Source organism: Pyxicephalus adspersus, chromosome 10 (genome assembly GCF_032062135.1).
Source record: "Pyxicephalus adspersus chromosome 10, UCB_Pads_2.0, whole genome shotgun sequence".
NCBI lineage: Eukaryota > Metazoa > Chordata > Amphibia > Anura > Pyxicephalidae > Pyxicephalus > Pyxicephalus adspersus.
The window spans coordinates 33,070,567-33,093,340 of NC_092867.1; the positions used below are offsets into that span (position 1 = coordinate 33,070,567).

The window sequence follows — 22,774 nt, forward strand, 5'->3', positions numbered from 1 at the left end:
CTCATAGCTTACATAGGCTATGGAATCCCCTGTAAAAGCACTGAATGGATCAGTGAGTCCCATGCTTCTCCAATGTTCTAAATGGCTAAACACATGCAATGGTATGGGGCAAAAAAATTTAGGTTTTTTTTTCTGAATGGCTATGTTCTTTATTTATTCATTATTTTAGTAAATCGTCTCTATGTCTCCAAAAAATTACAGTTTGTCAATAAACCTTTTAATATTGTCCATATCTAATTTATCAAATGATCAAAATACAATATCGATCTGTGCTGACCTGTAGCATATTTAAATCACGTCTTTTGAGATTTTAGGAACATGTCCAGCACAGTGGACCTGCTAGACAAATTTGGAAATATCACCAGTTCAGTGGCTGACTAATCAGCTTTTGGTCTGACTTCCACTAAGGCCAACCTTTGAACTGTGTGTTCTCTTTATTTTTATTATTGCTGTGACCTCACCTCTGTTACCATACCAGAGTATAAAGTCCACTCTGAGGCATTGCACAGACTGAAAAGTGCTCAGTACAGACAACGGGTGCTGGTATAGCTGGGGGCTCAACGCAGACATGAAGCTTCTTATTAAAATTGCTGTACTTTCTATAGCGCTAAGTATAGCAGTGAGTACAGAAGAAGCTGCTCAGAATGCCACAAACCCTCAGATACCTCCTGAAGATGACTCTTCTGATTGGGGTATTGGATCCATTCGGGGTGGATTTGAAGCTGTAAATGGTTATTTTGACTCTTTTCTGGAGCTCCTTGGTGGAAGAAATGGTGTGTGCCAATACAAATGCCGATATGGTAAGTTTTTTCTTTCTTCCGGGGAGTGTTATTTACCTGTCCTACAGCAGGAAAATTTTATTGTTATAAGTATTTTTTATTAAAACCTTTAAAGAAGCATTTCTACTTTAATACAGAGGCAAAACTATGCTGTACATGTTTATTTAGTTAATATTTCTTTATTAGGTTTTTTATACCATTGTAATTGTACAGACATAACAGTTTAAAACAATTCAACAGTGGAATGGTAAAATTGGATGCAAATGTTCCAGGAGGTAAGTTAATTTTGGAAATTTTTTTTGCAAATAATTTGTTAACTATATAATAATACTATTACTATATAACTACATCCCGAAACTCAGTCAGTGTTAAGTTTGACAGCTGGAAATACAGGGATCGAAATTGTTTTGTGTTGGTTGGTAAATGTGATAAGTTTTGTATAAAATAAAGCTAGTGCAATTATGGGTGGCATATATTGACCCAACATCTTTTATTAATGTAAAGATGTAATTCTAAACAGATATGAGTTTTTTACAATACCAAAAAGTTGTTACTCCACATAGTTGGGGTGCTGAAACCTTTTTAAATAAATTCAGGTTTTTATCTTTTAGGTATGTTATTTCATAAATATGGCCCTCTATGATGAAATAAGAATTTGTTCAAAAAAGGTTTATTCTTTCTGTTTTCTACTGATTTCTGTGAGGTTGGTTCAAAAAATGACATAACGTGCACTGCGCATGCTGCTAAAAATTGTTATTGGTTCCTACCACAAAATACAACCCTTAATGAAATATTTTGGGCTACAACAGAGTGGCCTTAGTGAAAGAGGGTTATATTTTGGTTGTAAGTTGTTTGTTTTTTATGCTGAGGTTCCAGGCATTATACTTGTGGGACCATGAGCCAATATTTGTGACTTGTTTTGTGAGAGGTTAACTGGATGGATGTCGGAAGGCTAATATTGTGTAGGTTATTAAAATCAAGCCCAGAGAGCAGGGATAGTTTATAACCCCATCCAAGATTTTACCAATTGTTTCCCAATTATTGAGATTTCCCATCAATTCCTGTCTAACCTTTACTACCCTTTAAATAATACGGTAACACAAAAGTGATTAGTAAATGGTTTCAGCAATGTGAGATTTATAAATTTACAGTAAGAAAAGGAGAGAATATATTTATGACTTTATCAGGGCACTGAACTAACTATATAATTGGATGAGGGATATGCAGATAATCTGATGCATGAACATCAATTTCCCTCAACCTCTGTAATACGTTTACTATACCAGCCTCAATAGTGGTTACATACCTAGGGCTTATATGAACACAACTTATTTCCCAATGATTATTTTTTACTACTGATCAGCAGAAATCATTTTGACTATCTTGGCTACAGTCTCTGCACATGTTAAAACAGGTTAAAAATAAGCACCCTCATTTGGAATTGTTCAATTGATAAATAAATCTCTTATTTGTATATCATTACAAATATTGATGATAAGCATGTTGCATAGGCCAGTACACCAAAATTGCTAATGCTTGTCAGTGAAGAAATGTGCACCAGAAGGCAGTCCTTGTGCTCTGCAGTCAGTTGATATCTTACAAGGCTCTGCTCGACCCTGACCTCCTAAATGTGGTAACTAAGTCTAACTGCATTGCTCCCTTGGGGCCCCTTGTATGTGCAAGGCTCCTTGTATCAGCAGCTGCCCCTTATACCCATATGGTTATGCCCACAGTCTTGAGGTGGTCCACTGGATCTGTATTTTGGTTTGGGTTTTATATAGATCCTTGGCAACACGCATACCTTTATGGCACCATTTATCCTGAAAGCTGTCTACTCTCACCTGGTTCTGTAATGTAAAGCTTGCTTAGTTGGTGTTCCTATCCTGTTCTTTAAATACCTTCTGAATCCCTGACCCATATTGAGTATACTATAAACAGGAAACTGAATGCATGTTTGCGGTGTGGCTAAAAACTAAAGGATCAACTTTACATCCAATTAGCATTTTTAAAATGAGTGCACCGATGGCAGCCTATATAATTTTCTAATGATGTGTCTACTTTCGGGTCATACTGGATTTCTTTTGACTTCAGTGGAGTAGTGTAGATGACAGTTCAGGGACTGCGATTGATGTCCAATGTCTTTTGTGGTTTGTTTGACAAGGCAGGCTGCCTTCTGCCTTTAAAGGATTTGTTTTACATTAAAAATGTGTGCATTCAAGTAGTTTTGTGGTCAAATAAAAAGGGATGTGCTTGACAGGAACTGCCATCTACATGAGTGCTATATCTACTTTTGCCTTGGGGAAAAATGTTTTTGATGTGAAAAAAATGCACCTATGTTTTTGTATGCAAGTTTACAAAGAGATATCATTTTTAAATCTTGAAGTTTAGAACCACTAGTGGTGGTGTAATAATGTTCATTCTAGATGCTTTCTTCTAACATGTTTTTTTATTTCTTACTTTCAGGCAAAGCTCCACTTCCCAGACCTGACTACAAACCCCCAGAACCCAATGGCTGTAGTTCCTATTTCCTGGGTCTCAAGGTACCAGAGAGTGTATGTACAGCTAACATTACTGTAATCCCTTTTACTAACATTTCTTTAACAGCTGTTTCATGATCATTAGTGGAAGAAACCATATGTAATGCTATTGAATATACACCCTGTACTGAACATCTGTGCTTTTACACATTAAAAATATCTAAATCTCACCTATAATAAGCAAATCCACCTACCGTAAAATAGGTGACAATACAGAGCATTCTCCTACATAATTATTGTATATTAAAATTATGTATGTAAATTTAAGGGAAAAAAAGTTGAGGTATTACTTTGTTCTTACCAGTCTGGTATAAGTTGTTGTTTTTTGTGCAAAGTTTAAATATGCATGCAAAAGTGCATCAGGGTAGCAGACAGAAGCTACCAATACTCAGAGCATGGGTTGCTCTCAAACTACTGGCTGAGCTCTACAGAAACATAAAACAGGATCCAGCTGTCAAGTTAATAGTGGAGCTTCTACTGATACCTGGAGACCGGGTAATACCACTAGACCGACCACTAATAACCATATCTGAGTCATTGAAAAGAACATGGCTGTCAAATTGAAAAGATCTCCATTTAGAATAAAACTATATACAATAAAATTATGATGGTCATATGATCATTAGGAAATGTCAAAGCTGAACTTCAGCCTTTCCATTGCTTGTTGCACTCTTGTAGATCGTCCTCTTCTGTGCTAAAATATTTTAGTCCCATTCTCCTACACACTGTGACTTCCACCCAACAAACATTAGAATCTGCAGTAGGTATAATAAGCCCACCCTGTTTTCTGTCTGATAGACAAAAGACAAATAGACAGACCACTCAGACTTATACACAATAGACTTCCCATCTGTGATGTCCTTCTATTTGTGTTTCATCTTGTCAGTATTTGAGCCTCAGCTTCATATGCAGATTTTACATGGGGTGGTGGTTTATGCAGTGTGTGAGAGGCAATGATATGAGCTAAAACAGAGAGAGAGAGATAAAAAACAGTTTACTATTTATTCTGCAGTAATAGATTTTTCAGTAACGTAGTCCAAAAATTATTTCAAACTTAGAGTCACAAGTGAGTTCCACAGGGTCAAATATGCATGGGTACAGAACAATACAATGTAGCTAAGGTTTGTAATTTACTGTGCTGTCAGCAGTGGCAGAGGAGAACTGATGACAAAGTTGTAAAAACTTGGAGACAAGGGTAGCATAGGTCAAGAGAGGTATGGAGCTTTAATGTAAGTTGTAAGTTTTAAGTTTGCCCAGAGCACCCATTAACACTGAAGAGAGGGTTGTCCTTATTTCAGTAAATGTCAGAAACAAAGGGCTGTCTGCACACTATAATGTACAGCATGCATGCCTATTCAGCAAAGCAACACTACAAACAATGGTGTTGTAAAAAAAAATACATTGGCAGATCGAAGTTTGCTATGGATTACTACACACGCCATACATTTACATATCAAAACATTCAGTTTACGCATCAAAAAATATATGTCACCAGTTGTACCTGTTTTTTTTTTTTTCTAAAACAAGATACAACAAATTTGTGTTGTAAAATACATGATGGGATCATCAGCCCCTGAGTTTGGTGCTCTGTAGAAGTAATACCTGGATAAAATAAATAGGTGTTCAGAGAGGGGTTTAGATTGCCCTGCAGAACAGATCATAGTGCCTGGCTATGCCACTGGATGGGCATATTGTTACCTTGTGTCCTAGGCTGGAGATTTTAACTATAATGAAAAAAGTTTAACATACTGTTACAGGCTACAGGTATATATCAATTTCCCTTTGCATTGTATGTAAGGCTGTGGAGCTACAAAATAATAATAGTGGTTAATATTTTACACTAGCCAATGGTAGGCTTGATGCTGGAAACTGCTATATTGTCACAGTAAGGTCCTACTTTGATGTGACATAGTTTAGAATTTACTCTGTCATTGACATTTGACCTGTGGTTGATCTTGGTCTGACCTGCGTTTGACCTGCTTTATGGGGGTTCTGCTTTCCTGTCTAAGGACCTGTAGAATATTGTAGGCCTTAAATACTTGCATTTACTGAAAACTACTAGGACCATACCTGTTGACGTTATGTAGGCCAGCAGGTAGATTTTCTGTAATATTTCATATAGGCAGAAGGCTTTAAGGTCTGGCTGCTACAAGCAGTGATTAATGCTTTCACACTATGGACTGAACAGCTTATTGCATAGACTTTCTGGAAATACACATGGATCATGGTGGGAGGACTGTAAGTCCTTATTAATGTGCAGTCTTGTAAATTTCACAGGCAAATGCCTTAATGCATACAGCAATTTACTTTATGAAAGTAGTATGTGTATATAGTCATATAAAATATTTATCATACTTGACAATCAAGGTCAACCAGCTTGGTGTTGGGCACTGGAGCTTAACTGGATCAATAGCAATTGATAAAAGCTAGGAACCTGAGTCTTGTGTCTCTTTGCATATATAATATGAGAACAACTATGAGAGTTTTTCCCCTATATCGAATAAGGATTATCATATAATAGTATTTCCCTTTAAACTATTCATCATTTTGAAATTATACCCAATGGATTATACAGAATCAACTACTGATTTAATTCCCATTAAATTTAGGTGTCTGATTTTTAATGCCACAGGAAATTGAGATAGTATCCTTGTGATGTCAGTAAAATATCTTCATTATAGAATGAGTATTCCCCTCTAATGCATCCATCAATCTATTCAGTATGGAATTGCTTTCTGATGTTGTGTATACAATTAAACTTGGTTCTATCTCGCTACTCCTGCTGCATTCAAAACATACATCATATTCAAAATCCAGCAGAAGGAGTGAGAACCTGTTCAATGGCTAAGGAAGATAGACAAACCTATGAAAGAAAAGGCACAGATCCCATCAGAAGAAAGAGAAATGAGCCAGTGTTTGATCCATCAGACCAATATTTATGTTTTACGTTAAAGCTTTGGTTTTCGAGTATTACAAAATACCAGAAGTAATCTCCAATTGATTTCTGAAAGCCTGCAGAGCACATTTTATCTTTCTTAGAAATTATTTTTTTATAATATTTGTTCTATTCATCACTGAGTGGATTTTCTTATTCTTTCCAGTTGGATATGGGTATCCCAGCAATGACAAAATGCTGTAATCAGCTCGATATTTGTTATGACACCTGTGGAGCCAACAAGTACCGCTGTGATGCAAAGTTCCGTTGGTGTCTCCATTCCATCTGCTCAGATCTGAAGAAAAGTCTGGGCTTTGTCTCAAAAGTTGAAGGTAAGCTCATACTTTTTCCTTGCATGTGCACTATCAAGTTTATAAATATAGAATATGAATATAGAAAACATTTTATAAAATACTTTGTAGGTTAACAGGAATACTTGGAGTATATTTAAAATCAATATTTTTGCTTTGCTTAGGAAAGTTGGGTGAGGGTTTACACCAGAGGTAGGCAAACTCCGGCCTTTAGGCCGGATACGACCTAGCCAGTAATCTAGTCTGGCCTAACTCCCCCCTATTTATTTATTTATTGTTGGATGCGACCTAATTGAACTGTCGCGTTATTGCGAGTTCCCCTCGATATTATTGAGTTTCCGCACAGTAATCCCAATTACTATGCCTAAAGAGCAGAAGCAACGCGCAGCTACCAGTCTCCGGAATGTTGACCTCGAATGTCGTGTCTTCATCCCCGAATAGACTGACGAATTATTCTTCCTCCAACACGGCAACAAAGCCGTGTTTAGTGTGCAACGACACCAACAGCACTTTCAAGCGGTCGAATCTCAAGGGGCATTTCGATGCCAAGCACGTGCGCATGTAGAGAGACTTTCATTGACTTCTACAGTCAGCTGCCACATGCTCAGTTTCCAATGTTGTTAGCCTGTGCCAAGTGTGTGATCGCAATGTTTGGCAGCACTTATTCGTGTGAGCAGCTGTCCTCCAAGATGAAGTTTTGTAAGAACAAGCTGCGCTCTCAGCTCTCTGACAATCACCTTAATGACATTCTGTTACTGAACCGCTCATCATTGGAACCTGATATTGTATCTGTCTCTTAAGAAGATGCAACATCATGTTTCCCATTGATCGTACTGTATTTTTAAATAAAACCTTTCCTTGGACACCTTCTTCTGGCTTAGTGTGCATTTTTGACCTCCTGAAATGGCCTAGTAGTTCAAAAAGTTTGCCGACCCCTGGTATACACCTTCAGGTTTCTATTGTGCCGATGACCCATTATAGCCAAAAATTAATAAAGTAAAAAGTTTTGATCGTAGATATATTTTAAGGCTGTGTGTCAACAAAGTTCTAGTTCTGAAACCAGTCTGCCTTCACTAGGATTACACATCAATGACAGCTGCTCAATGTATGATGTTGCATTTTATGATTTTATATAAATAGGGTTATATTATAGCACACTTAAGGTTTCCTTACTGCGCAAAAATGGGAAAATGTGGAAACATCTGCTTGATAAGATTGTTTTAGCCAATGCTGCAGAATATAATGAGCAGCTTTTATTATAGAGAGTTGTTTTTTTTAAATGAGAATTCAACTAGATATTTTGCCTTTATCTGGATCAACTACAGTTTTTTTTATTACTTTAATTTATGAACTAGTAGGAATAGATGTTCTTGATTGTTATAGATGCATAATCTTTATTTTTAGACAAGTTAAAATAGATTCTGCGAATAAATAAAACCAGTAAGTACATGAATAACATACTGTACATTCACATATAAATTACCTGTAGAATGAACAGTTTCTTATATTTTATCTCTACATGTCATCTAAGTTATATTTTAAATATAATTTATATTTATTGTTTTAATATAATTTTCTCCCTGTAGCCTGTGAATCCGTAGCTGACACAATCTTTAACACACTCTGGGCCTTGGGATGTAGACCTTTCATGAATAGCCAAAGAGCATCCTGTATCTGCAACGAGGAGGAGCGCGATGAGCTATAAGGAGTATTAAACTAATTACTAATTCCGGAGTATTTCTGTAGTCCAAAGACTATTTTTTGACCAATGTAGACTACAAGGTTACAATGCAGCACAGTCTGGGAACTCAAGCATTGCATTGTTGAAGTGGTGGTCATCTTAATCATAATGTAAGCTCTGCTGGCCTGCTGTGATCTGTAGGAATAGGGTCAGTTGCATTCTAGAAAGCCAGCTAACCTCATCTCCATTGATTGGCTTTGACTGTGTCTGATTTATTGTTGCTCTTTCATTGCTCACCAAGTGATACATTTTAAACTGTGTTCCCCTTTTCAACTTCAGTTCCTCCTAGAAATTAATTCCAGCCTATTTATTATAGTTATACTAATAAAGTCATAAGGTAAAACTACTTCTGAGCTTACTCAAACACATATATTTCTTGTTGAGAGCATACATTTTTTAAATGATCAAACTAACAAGGCTGAAGTGTGTAACATTTGAACAGGTTCTGTAATTGACATAGATATAGGAATAGTATATTCATACTTTATTGGAAAAGCAGGTTTCAAATAGATTAGGATATCCATTTATTTAAATGAAACTAACACAAATATTGGAAGTGGGAATACAGAGAACTGTGTGGGTTTTTTCCTTTAAAGGATATTAGCTTGTGAGCAAACTGGCTTGTACCTTATTATTCTGGATTTGTAAATCAAGAGCAAAAGAGGGAGCAGAATCGAAGTTTCTGGTTATCAGAGAGGACAACAAGAGCAATCAGAGTTTTCATAACCTTTTTATTGTCCCCTCTATAGTAGCTGACTGGCAGCTCTGAAGATCCCCTTTATACATAAGGTTATCAACTATAATCTCATGACTATGTGTTCCTCTAAACTGTTTGAGACACAGATGGCCAACTAAGGCAATGACCAGTATCGCCAGGTATTTGCCAGGCCTCAAAATACTGACTTGAGAGCTAGGACCTGCTTTTAAACTCGCCTAAATGTATCAGTGCATTTCATCCCTCTTTGATCCATAGATGAGAGAATATATTGGCATGATCACAGGGAGATGTTCAAAAATTATCCGTGCAATAACAAGGATCTCCAACCAGCAAAGGAGCCTGTTATTAGGTAAATACAAATGTGTCAATTAATTGCTATCATTGTCTAAAATCTGGAACATCTGTATAATTATTTGATTTTTTTTATTGTAGAAATAAAACTGTCCACAGGTAAAATGTTGTATATATGGTTATTTGTAAATGTATGAGCCTGGTAAAAAGATGCATTTGTAGTCACTGAATTTGCAATAATATTTTATACCTCTCTAGATATGTTAAAAGGAATGTATAATACAGCTTGATAAGATGTCTGTCATATCAAAAATTATTTTGGAACAAACATTGCAGCTGTATCTGAAATTATATGCTATGCATAAAATACACTAAACGTTCCCTTTAAGTTAAAGGCAGCAGTCTGTGTACCAATGAATGAATACTGAATTGTAAATAGGATTTTGTTCTTGCTTTTGTCACCAAAAACATTGAAAGTATGATGTCCAGAGATATAATAAGAGAATGCCAAATATAATAATGTATTGTTCTGGGAAGGCATAAAAAATAATAATCAGCCCAATTACAGTGTGTCTGTGCTCTCACAAGAAGAAACTGATACATTACGCTGATCACCACTGGAGTGATAAATCATCTTCTACCCAAAGCCACAAAGTTTTATTTATGTCTGGAACAAGCAGAACCTAACGACTGATGCCAGCTTGGCAAAAGTGGAAGATAGATAGGCAAGGATGTTGTTAAGATTCTCTGTGCAAAATATACATTTAAAACAGTGTCACACCAAAAATAGGGAATCGCCTTTACCCTCGGCTCTAAAGATGATATTGGGGAAAAAGGCTTTTATGCATTCAAGTCATATTTGACTTTCCATGGATCAGTGAGGATGTATGTGTTCTGGGCTGTCATTAGAACTTCTTGGGGCCCTCTCGTATGTCTAAAGGTTTGCAAAATTTAAGCTCTTTCAATCAGGATCTGGTACTTATGTACCTTTTGTCCTCCTCATTGGCAGCCCTATGCGTATTCTTAGATTTAGAGAAGAGCTGGGGTAACAGTGTGCTAAGCATCTTTATTTCATCCTCTGGTTTAACTTCTACCTCCAATATTGCTGCCTTCCAGTGCAAAACTTTAATAGGATGCAGAGAGAGGTAGTACATATCAAAGATCATCTATTGTTATAGCCTAAGTAATTTGAGTCAGCCGTGGTTCTAATGGAAAACAGATTACTTTAGAAAGCTTAGAAAAATCTATTTGCTTCTTTAACAGAACATAAGTAGATAGGTTCCTAATAAGGGTCATATATTATGCCTATTCTTGCTAACTATGCAAAATGTGTAGTTAAAAGCTACAGATAATGGTGGGGTCTGTCTCAGCATGCCAAAAGTATTCCAAAGTATAAAGAATATATAGTACATTATAGGTGCATATTAACAAATAGGCAATTAAGGTTTTTTTTAGGTAGACATTTGTAATGTCACTCACTGTTTTTACTGTAATTCAACTTTTTCTGGGATAATCGTTGTTCCTGGAAAATCAATTTCATGTATACCACTTAAATATATACAAGATATGTAATATGTACCACACATATTCCAAATGTATTTAAAGATCATATTTGTAAACATATTTAGGTATCCTTTATTGGGACTTGACATCTGCCCTGCAGTTTATAACCGTTTTTGTGATTATTGTTGAATCCAAATCACAATGTACAAAGGTATAAAAGATTTATGATGCTTGTACTCCAGAGATGCTTACATAGCATTTCTTATGTTGAGAACAATGGGCTATGCATGTGCCATATTTACTGAAAAAGCTAACGGAAACAAACTATGTTGATATATATATATATATATATATATATATATATATAAATTTATAAAGCAAATATATTATGCCATGTCTTATTCATTCAATCCAATGGCCCTGATTAATGAAAGCTCTCCAATTCTGGAGAGAATACACTTTCAGAAGTGAACTGGGTGATCCAGAAAACATGAAATGGATTTTTAAAAATCCTTTTCTAGTTGCTAGCAAATGTTTTGAATCCTGGACCAGATCCATTTCATGTTTTCTGGATCACCCAGTTTACTTCTGAAAGTGTATTCTCTCCAGCCTTGGAGAGCTTTCATAAATCAGGGTCAATGTGTGAAATAAGTAGGAACTAACAATCCAATGCTTCTACTTAACTCTTACACCCCATGTCGCACTAGTAGTGCTACTGTTGGTGACACATTGCCAGCAGAAAAAAACACAGGGAAGAGGTTTTCACCTACGTTAATGGAATTGTTTCCTCACTGTCCTGAATTTTACTCTCCAGTGACTGAATACTGGCCTAGCTAGTGCGGGAGCAACACCGTACAGCAGGTAAGTGGTCTGTTAGTGATCTTGTTGCTCCATGCAGATCATGACGCAGAGCAAAGTCAGACCCAACCCAGATCTACAGTTCATGATTGCAAAAGGCTGGTTATACACTGATCAATTGGTGCACAGGTAAGTGATGGATATCTTATACCTTATGGACCAGCCTGATCAATACCATCCTCCTGCTCCAACCACTAATAGTAGGGAGTGCTCCTCCCTATGAAGGTTTTAATATGAAGGTTAGTGTGGAAGCAGCATTTATTGAACAAAGAATGGGATTTCACAATCAATGTCCAGTTGATGGACTGATCAAACAACAATCAGTAATGCCATATTCTATAATAGATTTGCTTTAGGTTTGATGTTTATATTAAATCCAACGTGAACCTTATAAGAAATTTTAACCAGCGTAAGGCCAGTATCAAAATACTCCAAACCCTGGAATGGTCCCCAGAATCCAGAAATAAAGCTGTGTACAACAGATATATGAAAGCTTGAAAGTTTGTAATTGATGTGCAAAGTACAGTAACCATTAGCAACCATCATTGATCTTCTAAATACATTACCAAATGACCCAAAACTTTGCTATGCTCTTGATAAAAAAAAATAGGAAATTGCCCTGGTATATACATCCCTAAAACATAAACTGAACATAGGTGGGTTATTACAGAAAAACGAGACAGTCAGCAGGCGTTTTTAAAAAAAAATGGCTAATACAAAGTTCAAACTGGAAGAAGCATCATAGAAGCAGCATGTATGTACAACATGATGGCATGGTCGGAAATGAAATTACTCCTCCATGTCTATTAATATAGGTCCTCCAGTGAGAAGATGGTTTGACAGGTGACTTGTTTTCTCCTCCATATCTACTTCTCTGCGCATTCGTCTACGGCATCCTTGAGCACAGCGTGAACGTTCATCTGTGGCTCCGCACACTAAAACTTGGCAGTGAAGAAACACCTCCTATATAATACAAGATCAGTATTAGTTTTATGTTTGTGAAGGTAAAACTAATAAGTATTTCTGTAAACTGTAGTAGAGTGCAGCCTGTATGTACAATAATTGTTACTAAAAAACTATCACTAATGATCATTTTGAGCAATAATTCTTGAGTTTCCGTACAAGTGGCCATTATCTTATTGATAAACACTTGCTCTAGCCAACATGAGGATCTGATTCTGTGCTAAGCTGTTAATATAAGATACAGAGATGGTAAAACACATACAGGTTTTACAACGTTTGTGTTTTCCACAGTCCATGAGGTTTAAAATATTGATGACTGAGCAGCAAGTTATCACATCTCATGGATTAAGAACAACCTTTATTCCTGCAGCAAACAAGTGTTATCTAAACTTCACTAATTGTACCCAGTCCTCTTCACTGATTTAGGAGGTGCTGAGACATTTTATTGAATGGGCTAAAGAGCAAACACAACACTAAGGAATAGTAAAACATTAACAATTACATTTAACAAAATAAGAAAAATATTAGCAAAACATAAAATAAAACAATTCATTACGTAAATGCTGAAAAATTAATAAAACATAAATTAAAAAAATACATAGTAACACATCAGTCCATCAATGAAAGAGAAATAGGAGGCTCTGGGTTCTCATTCTGCAAAGGCTAGTTAGTTGCCTGGTTGTCATAGTCATTAATACAATACAAATGTGCAGGTAGGGATTTCTGGCCACTCTTGATTTGTATACTTGTTCCAGGTTAGTGTCACGGAAAATAATGGGGAAAGGGTTAGAATAACAGCCAGGCAGCTGGCACTCTCGGGCAGCCCCTATTTCTGTAGGATGGTCTATTTTATACAGATTTAGGTTTGTGCAAGGACAGTTCCCTCAGTTTTCTTCTAATGTGAAATCTAGTCTGCAGAATATATGATAGATTATAGAGAAGAGAGTCTGGTTAGTGGCTTTTGACATCCAACTACACCAAATCTCCCAGGGAATGCCAACTTCCATCACCTAGTAACCCCGGTTCTCTAAGAACCTGTTAGCTTCTAGCATTTGGAAATCCTGGGTATATTTACGACCTGTCAGTTTCCATCATCCTGCTATTGTAATCTGTAATCCAATAATGATGTTATTTTCAAGATTTGACAAATTACAATCGCTTTAACCCTTGTGCAGGTGTCAGGAGTACATAACTGGGGTCAGGTCTGTGTAATTCCAGAGCCCAGGGTTCATGGGTGCATAACGTACTTAATGCAGGTTTTAGGAGTAATTATCACATAGAGAAAAACGGTACAGAATGAGTGTCATACAATATAAAGGGGTCAGAAAGATTTAATGCACAGGTGAATAGTACAGCCAAAAAGTCAGGTCCAAAAAATTTTAATTGATCCATTCCTTGGATTTTGAGATCTTTTATTTTTTCCGTGAAAATTGAAATCATGTACACATTTATTTTCACTGCACTTTTCGCCTGTTGAATCGTACATATAAAAGATTTTCTATCGGTGGTTGACATTTAAAACAACGAGTGTATTAAATATCAAATACATTTGTAGCGGTAAAGCCTTTTTGTTTTCAAAGCAAAAAACTGTTTGAAGAGGTATAAGAAATAGTAATTACTGCAAATATTTGTTAGCAGCAGTCAGCCACTATTTTCCCTTCTCATTCCAAGCTGTGTACTTTGTGGGCAGCAGTGGGGAATTACACAGCCTTCTATACACCCCATGAAGGATGCAAACTGACCACGGATCATGGTCAAAGCCAAAAAGGAAATGGATACCACTGTAAAGTACTGGTTTTTACTGAACCCTATGTTCTTTAAATAAATAAATGTTACATATATATTAGTAACAAATAAAAGTAGTCCCTCATTTTTATAGTTAGGATTTACATTTCCAGGCCTAACCAGACTATATAACCACCAAATAAAGCTTTTGGCATTACCTTGTTATCTTTCCCCACAAATTTAAACACAGGGACTTGAAAGTGTTTGGCGAGATGATCTTTAGAGGTGTATTGTTTTACAGCATCATCTGAGACACACCTAGAAAAAGGCAAACATTTAAATAATGACTGGCATCATATTGAAGTTTGCTTTAATACCTTATCAAAGTAAATTACAACCAAAACTTGTTTTTACATTTCACACTTTTTAATTTTGGATGGGTTAGAAATCTCATTTCCCATCAGTATGGGAGAGTGATTCTCTACAGGGTACTACATTAAACAATAAAAGTAATACTTGCCCATCCTGTATTAGGTAGTACTTTAGGATCTCATCAATCTTGGAAGTAGGTGTGGCATAGCAACTCTCCACCAAGGTCTCCAGCCCATTCACTCGCATTAGGGGCTCTATACCAAAGTATAGGGAGTCTCGGAGCTTCAAAACTGGCTTGTTTTCCTTGTATGGCTCATCAAAGTCTTTGTCCTTGAATATCTCCAGGGTGAAAGGGAAGGTACCTCTGCTATGTCCTATTATCTCCATTGGTGAGTTCTTTAGATTGGCTACATACCCCTCGGAAATGGTGTAGAGTCTGGGAAATTCACATGTTATAGGAATTATGATCTTGCTGGTACGAATGATGATGTCACCATTACTTCCTGGGGTCTGCTTTGGCATTCCCGTCACTTCATTGGTAGCAATAATCTTATCACTGACTACCTGGAAGGCACAGAGGTAATCTCAGATGTAGTAAGAGAATTATTATCAGCTCTACAGATAACCAGGTAAATCATTGGAGCATTGCATGTTCTGCCAATGGTCAAAGACATTTTATGTATTTATTAATATACATTGCATTGATTAAGACTTGAACACACAATATAGAGTTTGAAAAAAGAGCTCTAGATAAATTAAACATTTCTGAAAAGGGGTTGTGGTTTCTAGGTATTGACTGGGGGCTTAGTGGTAAGGTGGACAAAGAATGACCATTTGCAGGGTCAAAAAGCTGCAGAGAACTGGCCTATCTTCTAGTAGGAAGTACAAAAGTAAATGACAGATTTGGTGTCATCTAGCCTACAAAACCTAGCTGTGACTTTAGGAATCCTATATAGTAATCTGTGTCCATAGTCAGCCCGAACAATTGCAGCCTGTGACCTTATCTCCCATTGCACTCTCACACAAATTTCCATCAATAATGGAAAACAAATAAGCTTCAGAATTTTTAAACCATTTTAAAATGAGACTTTCAAGGAAAAAATGCTTTACAGTTTTTTATGATATTTCCCTTCAACCTTCACCAAGACATGTGAACACATTTTCTAAAGATTATTTGGCCCACTCCTCTGGCATATTATCTTGGTGTCACTTTTGATTCTACACTGTCCTCCACTCACCACATTCAGAACATTTCCAGGTCCTGTCACTTTCACCTGCAAAGTATCTCCAAAATTCACCTCTTCTTGTTCCCAGAGAACACCAAACTCCTTGGTACATTCTCTTATCTCTCGCCTGGACTACTGTAACATCCTCCTCTCTGACATCCCACTGACAAGACTCTCTCCTCTACAATCTATTATAAATGCTGCAGTTAGACTTATCCATTCTTCCCACCACACACCATTTCCCTCCCTACCTGCTCTTTTCACTTCTTAAATTACCTATCAGTTACTTCCTCATTCATAACCTTGTCACATGCAAAGCTTTGAGACTTCTCCAGGGATACTTCTACTTCCAGAACTCCTTTCCTCATCCCTTTAGGCTTGCTCATACTATTCACACCCTTAAAACCCACACATTCAAACTTGCCTACCAGTCTTCTTCTGTCCCCTAACTTATAAGCCACCATTTACTATCTCTTTTCTATAGTGTACCTTTTTCCCCCAACTATGGACTTAGATCGTAAGCTTTTTTGGGTGGAGTCTTCTTCTCCTCTTCCTGTGTAGTTGTTTGCATTTTGTCTGGCAGTTGCAACCCTTATTTAATGTACACTGCTGTGTAATAGGTTGGTGCTTTATAATTACAGTTTAACATTATTAATAATAAAGTTACATACATTCATGACTGTCCCACAAGTTTTCAGGTTGAAGTTAATATTGACATGGGTGCCATTGGACGTTCCCTTGCACGAGGAGTTGGTAAGTGACAGTTCAAGACCCCCAACTATTTCTTTTGGCACAGAGACTTCTATGTTGCTGGGTTTACATATCACTGGAACTGGAATAGATACAATAGAAACATTATTATAATATAGCAAAAGAGGCATATCAATAGTTAAAAAGTTATTGTTTTCTGCACATTCTATCAGAGCTCAAGGTACAGTCTATAGAAACATTTGTTATGTTCACAAAATACAATTTGTGATAAAGTATATCTCCTTCTACCGTGAAAATCCCTTGTGGTTATTAGTGGCAGGATTAAATGTTCTATTGGAGACAGATCTTAGTAAGAGAGCAGAACAATCACTTTCTGTTGCAGGTCAATGGTGCATCTCAAACTTCACACCAGTTCTTTCTATGAATGACAATTACTTCTAACAATGCAGCCTGGGAGCAACATTATGGCTCAGACAGAATTTAGCAATTTATTAGCTTGAGAGGGATAAATGTCAGAGTATGCAGAATTTAAGCTTAATTATATCATAAACATATAATTTTTCCCATGTAACAATCTGATGTGTATGAAGTAAAGATACACAAAACATAAAAGGTCACAAAAAAGACAAAAACAGAAAAATTAAAAGAGGTTGGTTGGATAAACTGCTAAATTGTATTTGCCTTTCCAGACCATTCCAAATGTACCTAACATATATTGCCTACAGGGGACGAAAAGAATACATACAACATATTATTTTGTTTCAGATCATGCAGACGTCTTGCTTTATGTGACCCAACTGGGAGATTTCTCTTCACTTTCTGTCCCCAAGGCACAAAAAAAAAGAAAGATCTACATATGGGGGGGGGGGGGACATTGCTCCTAGTCACCTTTAGACTGCAATCAGTGGTAGAAAACCATTAAAATGTATTGGTAAATTTTACTAACATCTAAACCTTTTACTGGATGCATCATATGTGTTTAGGTTGATGCTTGCATTTCTTTTTGTTGTCCCATCTAACATTATCTGTACAAAAAGCTGTGAGAAAGAACAATAGTCTTTCTAGTTTCCAAATTGTTGTGTAGGCTCTTTTTTTGACATTTTTTTCAAACTATCTGAAGTTTCCTTGCCAGCTTCTCTGAGCATTATTCTGCTTTCCCTCTCTCTTCACACACAACTATTTCCACGATAGCAGCTGTGAAACTCTGAGTAAAAACAGACTTTATTTGTAGAATCCACCCAGATACAATCACATTCAAGCTCCATTTTTGGTTGACTGGAAGTGTATTTTGTTTTATGTCTGACAGATCATTTTGCTTTTTTATGTCAGTAAACATTAAGCAAGTACAAAAAAAATATTAATTCCAGCCATTTGTAAGGAAGGGATGATGCCAATGTATCTAGATAGTCTTGGTGCACAGACAATGCTACATTTGACTTCTAAAGGTAAACTTGATCGTTGAGATATGGATTGCAAAGGATTTGTGAAAGAAGAAAGCAACACAATTCCCACAGTAGTAAGTTTTAAATTAAAAAATATAGGTGCTATAAATAATCATATACATGGCACATGTCAAGCAAAAAAATAACGTCAGGTAGCAACTGCATGGCCAACATGAAAACCCTACGGAAAGACTGGGATCATGTGTACTACCATTGTTGTAATTGTAAATTCTTTTTTTGCAAGTTTTTTTTTTTCAAATAAAATAATTAAAATAAAAAAAAAATATTGCATTGTATTTCACATGCCAATGAGATCCAGATTACCTGTATAGGGGGAGAACACTCAATGATCTAAGGTGGCTAGGAGGAATTAAAGGGAACCGGGGGGGGGGGGGGGGGGGTTGAATACAAATATGTACGACATAATACCACAGTGTAACGTAATACTGATGAGTTTTAAAAACTTATTATAAGGCTACAATATTATTTAGCATTTTTTCTTTGATACATGTGGTTGTTAAGTTATTAAATAGTTGAATAGATAGAATAAATTTGTGAATCAAACAGGTAAAATAAAACTTAAAAAATATTTTACCTTGACATGTATGATTATCCTCAGACAGGAGAAGTCCCCGTGGGCATTGGCACTGGTAAGTATCACCAAAGGGAACGCAGTTGTGGCTGCAACCTCCATTATTATTTTGACAGCCCTCAATATCTATGAGAGATATTTCAATGCTTTATAACAAGACAGCATCACCAAAAATAACATTAAAAAGCATGTGCCAGACAGAAAATATAAATACATTTTTAAACCAGTTATACACCCGAATAGTTTACAGTAAATGAAGGCATACATTATAACTAAAACACATATCTTGTTACAAAACAATATGCTTGGAATGATAGAATATATAACTGAACCTGTTTTTTTACCCTATGCATCTCTAAAAAAAACAAAGATGATTGGTGCAAACCATATAACAAACAATGCTTAGAAATTTGGAGGGTGCTGCAGTTACCCACAAGATGAAACTTGGGTCTGTCCACCAATGGCTGTTTATATATATTATATCCTGTTGAAAGAATACAAATAAATGACCCTTGACTACACATATAATTTTCCAATACTTATTGTGTTTATACCATAGTTCTTCTAAATGATAGAGGCCTATGTGAGCAGCATCATTCAATAATAGAGATTCTTAGTAACCCTGGCTTTTAATAACAGGTTTAAAATACACCTGTGCTCAGGATATGGATCGTAAATCATTTACATATCATTAACAGGCAGTAAAAGAATTTTAAAACCATCCCTGATCCACTCTTGTCTAATGTGAACCAATTTGTTCTACAAGGCCCTAAAGATCAATTAGTTTCGGACAACTTAGAAGCATCTGTTTGTTTTATTCTAACACTGGTAGTCTCCCAATTCTTTTGTGATAGAATGTAGGGGATAAAAGCTAAGGTTTCAGTGCTTGTCTTGTGAACTGTGAAGATGAATTTTCCACAATGCCTAGACCTAGAGATGTGAATGAGGACATGTTTTTGAAATTCCTTTACTAAATGATAAAAATATTTAAATACTGGAGCATACATAGCCTGGGCACAGGTTCATTGATGATAACCAAGACTGACCACTGAGTGGTCCACGATGCATAAAACTATGTTTTGCTGCACTTTATAAAAAAAAAAATTCATGAAGAGGGCAAAGAGAAAAAAAATTGTGTGTTCAGTGGACAAACTACAAATTCCAGACTTTACTGAATTAGGACAAATGAGATGTCACTATTCATACACAGAAACCAAATCAAGCATGATCTCATATGCATGTCACCTTCACATGTCTTTCCATCTTCTTTCAAGACTCTTCCTTTCCCACATTCACAGCGATGGGAGTTCTTTAGGTTGATACAGATATCACTGCAGCCTCCATTATTACCCTCACATTCATTCTCATCTGAAACCAAAAGGAAAAGCCATGCAAAAGCAGCAGTTAGTTTACATGCCACAAAATGTTTATTTTAATGATAATGTGACCATTAGGGGAAAACAAAGAACAAAGTGGGAGAACTGTGCATCATAGTCTTCCATCACATACCTAAAAGTTTTTGTCAAAAAATTATTTGTAACTCCAAGTCCATTCTGTCTGCCAACAATTGTGCAGAAAATATAGTTCCAGTCAGTGCCAGATTTCTCACAAGGCTTAGGGTACCATGACAATAGGGGGCTGAACACAGTAATACAGTAATAGGAAGCACAAAGAGATTATTCCAAGGTAACAGTGCAGAGATCTGTGCATCTCTTCTTCTCCTGCTCTCTCTTATCTATCATTCTCTGTTTTCTTTCCCTCTCTCTTTCTTTTTCTCTTACTCTCACTTTTCCCCTTCCCTCTCTCCCTCCCTCTCCTTCTCAATGTTCCCCTACCTCCCTCCCCTCTCCCATTTTTACCCCCTCTCCTTTCCCTTTTCTCCTACCCTCTCTCTGTCTCACTCTACTTCTCCCTTTTTTCCTACCCTCTCTCTCTCTTCATCACACTCTCATTTTCAATCCCTCTCTCCTTCCCCTCTCCCTTTAGTTCCCTCTGTCTTCCCATTCTTCCCTATCTGTCATCTTCATTTATCTATCTCCCCTCTCCCTTCTCTTTCTCTCTACCTCCCCCTCTCAATCCTCCTTCTTTCACTACCCTCTCCTTCTCTTTCTCCTCTCTTCCTCTATATTTCTTTCACCCTTTTTCTCTTTCCCTCTTCTCCCTCCCCTCTCCCTCCCTATCTACCTTGGTGGGAAGGGGCAGCACAAGCTTGCTGGTATAGGGGAGCAAAAAGTCTACCCTCTTACCTTGGGTGTGTCTGTGCAGTGAACTCCTCCTCCTGATGTGATTGAGTCCCTAAGCTAACCCACATATTATGTAGAAAGGAAGAAAGCATACTCTGTATTCATTTGTTTAAAAGCAAAATACAACATTTAATTTTAAATTGCTGAACAGGAACCAAAAAGTTGTCTTAGCTACAGGCTCGTATTTGTCATACGACACTTGTGGGTCAGCAGAATGAAAAAGGTGAATGAAAATAAAACAGCCTAACCTTTATTTTTTTCTGGCCACTCTGACCATGGCTTTGCTTTTCATACAGTAGGAATCCCTGTCTGTGTCTGGATCTCCAAGCTGAAGCCAGTCAAAGTGGTTCTTGCTTTGTTATGACTTACAGCCTCATGGTATGGGACAGAGACATAAATTATTGTTGTAGTTATTCTTCACTAGACACAACCTCTAGTGGGCTTGGTTTATTAAAGTTAGTTAATTAAAGATAAACTGTCATAGGCAAACCTGGGTGGTCCAGCAAACCTGAATGGATTAAAAACATTTGCCAACTAATAACAAATGATTTTTAAGAAATCCATTCTAGGTTTGCTGGACCACTCAGGTTCACCCATGATAATCTATCTTCTCCAGTTTTGGAGAGCTTTCATAATTTAGGCTTACATTTTTTTTTAAACAAGAAACAATATACAAATCCATCCCAACAAAGTAAATATAGTTAGTTCTGATTTATTTAAAATAATGGAAAGAAAAAAAAAAATGCAAAAAAATATCATTTCCTGTATCTAAATTTACAGCTGTTTGAATTGTAAGTGTTAACCCAAACTGTATTATCTTGAAATTTACTGCTATCTAGTAACCTGAGAAATCAGCTGTTATTTAGTGTTATATAATCAATATTGAACGAATTTTTTTTAATGTTATCTGGGAATTGTAAAAAGAGCATTGATAATTTAAGTGCAATAATATATTCCTTTCCCAAACTAATCAATCAAAATTGGGATTTCACCAATATGACAATAGTAAGTTTACACATTGGCTGATTTTAATATGTACTACTGTATTGTTTTGATTCTGTGTCAATAAATAAAACACAATAACCAGCAAATCACTTGTGGAGAGATTTGGTATAATAATTTTCTGGAATGGTTTCTTAATGATTTTCTGCAATTTATTCTAATTGAAATGCTATCTTTTACCTATTAGCTGTGTTTTCTGGACATAAGCCCACCATTTTACTTTGTAATTATGCTCCAAACCATTTTATTGAAGATGTCTAGAAAGCTATGAAATTACCTCCTTCACATTTGTGAATGTTATTTACAAAATGTACCAAGACTGAGGCATATTGCAGCAGATCAATAGGGCAGTATTTGGCAGGAGATACTTAAACCGGTCCATGATAAAACTATTTATGCACATGGGTATGGGGGATGCCATTAATAAAAAAAAAAAGCAGCAAGCAAACCATGATTTCGGCTGGTCCTCTAGTCTTGCTTATTGGTACCAATTGTAACTCTTAACAGCTATAGAACTTTTCTGCAATGACTATTCTTTCTCTATGCAGCTGTAGAAGGGGTTAGTGCTAAAGCCATAATGTGTTGTGTGTGGCTCCTGTGTTTACTGTGCATTAGCTAGTCCTCCTCAACATTTATTGGCCGCACATTGCAATTATATGCAAGAAAGCTGTCAGATGGTCCAAGCTCAGCATACTTTGGTGTTTTATTATTAAACAGAATTAATATAGCATACTAACATATTAGCACTGTACATTAAATAAGGATTGCAAATGACAGACAGATACAGACAGTGACACAGGAGCAGAAGAGGACCCTTCCCCGAAA

The 22,774-nt window shown here is 36.4% G+C and overlaps 2 protein-coding genes across 3 annotated transcripts; one reads left to right on the forward strand and one right to left on the reverse strand.

Moving 5' to 3' along the window:
- The first annotated feature begins 492 nt into the window (after window positions 1-492).
- Window positions 493-9,477, forward strand: PLA2G12B (phospholipase A2 group XIIB). 2 transcript variants are annotated; one of them, XM_072423135.1, is made up of 4 exons: window positions 493-800; window positions 3,243-3,331; window positions 6,418-6,583; window positions 8,149-9,477. In XM_072423135.1, the coding sequence occupies exons 1-4, from the start codon at window positions 569-571 to the stop codon at window positions 8,265-8,267; spliced, it is 606 nt and encodes a 201-aa protein (XP_072279236.1). In that variant the 5' UTR covers window positions 493-568; the 3' UTR covers window positions 8,268-9,477. The 2 variants fall into 2 exon arrangements, with proteins under 2 accessions (XP_072279236.1, XP_072279238.1); XM_072423137.1 differs by having other exon boundaries at window positions 3,243-3,319.
- Window positions 9,478-11,913: 2,436 nt separating this feature from the next.
- Window positions 11,914-20,072, reverse strand: OIT3 (oncoprotein induced transcript 3; the record flags this gene model as incomplete). Its single annotated transcript, XM_072423134.1, is given in 6 exon segments — window positions 11,914-12,636; window positions 14,580-14,679; window positions 14,882-15,297; window positions 16,631-16,791; window positions 18,708-18,830; window positions 19,950-20,072. Coding segments are annotated over 6 exon segments (1,097 nt in total), but the record flags the coding sequence as incomplete, so codon positions are not given.
- Between the last annotated feature and the right edge of the window lie 2,702 nt (window positions 20,073-22,774).

Excerpts from the sequence above, each read along its gene's own strand:
- PLA2G12B (XM_072423135.1), top strand. The coding sequence starts at position 569 with ATGAAGCTTCTTATTAAAATTGCTGTACTTTCTATAGCGCTAAGTATA. Across the intron at positions 801-3,242 it reads CCAATACAAATGCCGATATG|GCAAAGCTCCACTTCCCAGA; the intron begins GTAAGTTTTTTC and ends TCTTACTTTCAG. Across the intron at positions 3,332-6,417 it reads GTCTCAAGGTACCAGAGAGT|TTGGATATGGGTATCCCAGC; the intron begins GTATGTACAGCT and ends TATTCTTTCCAG.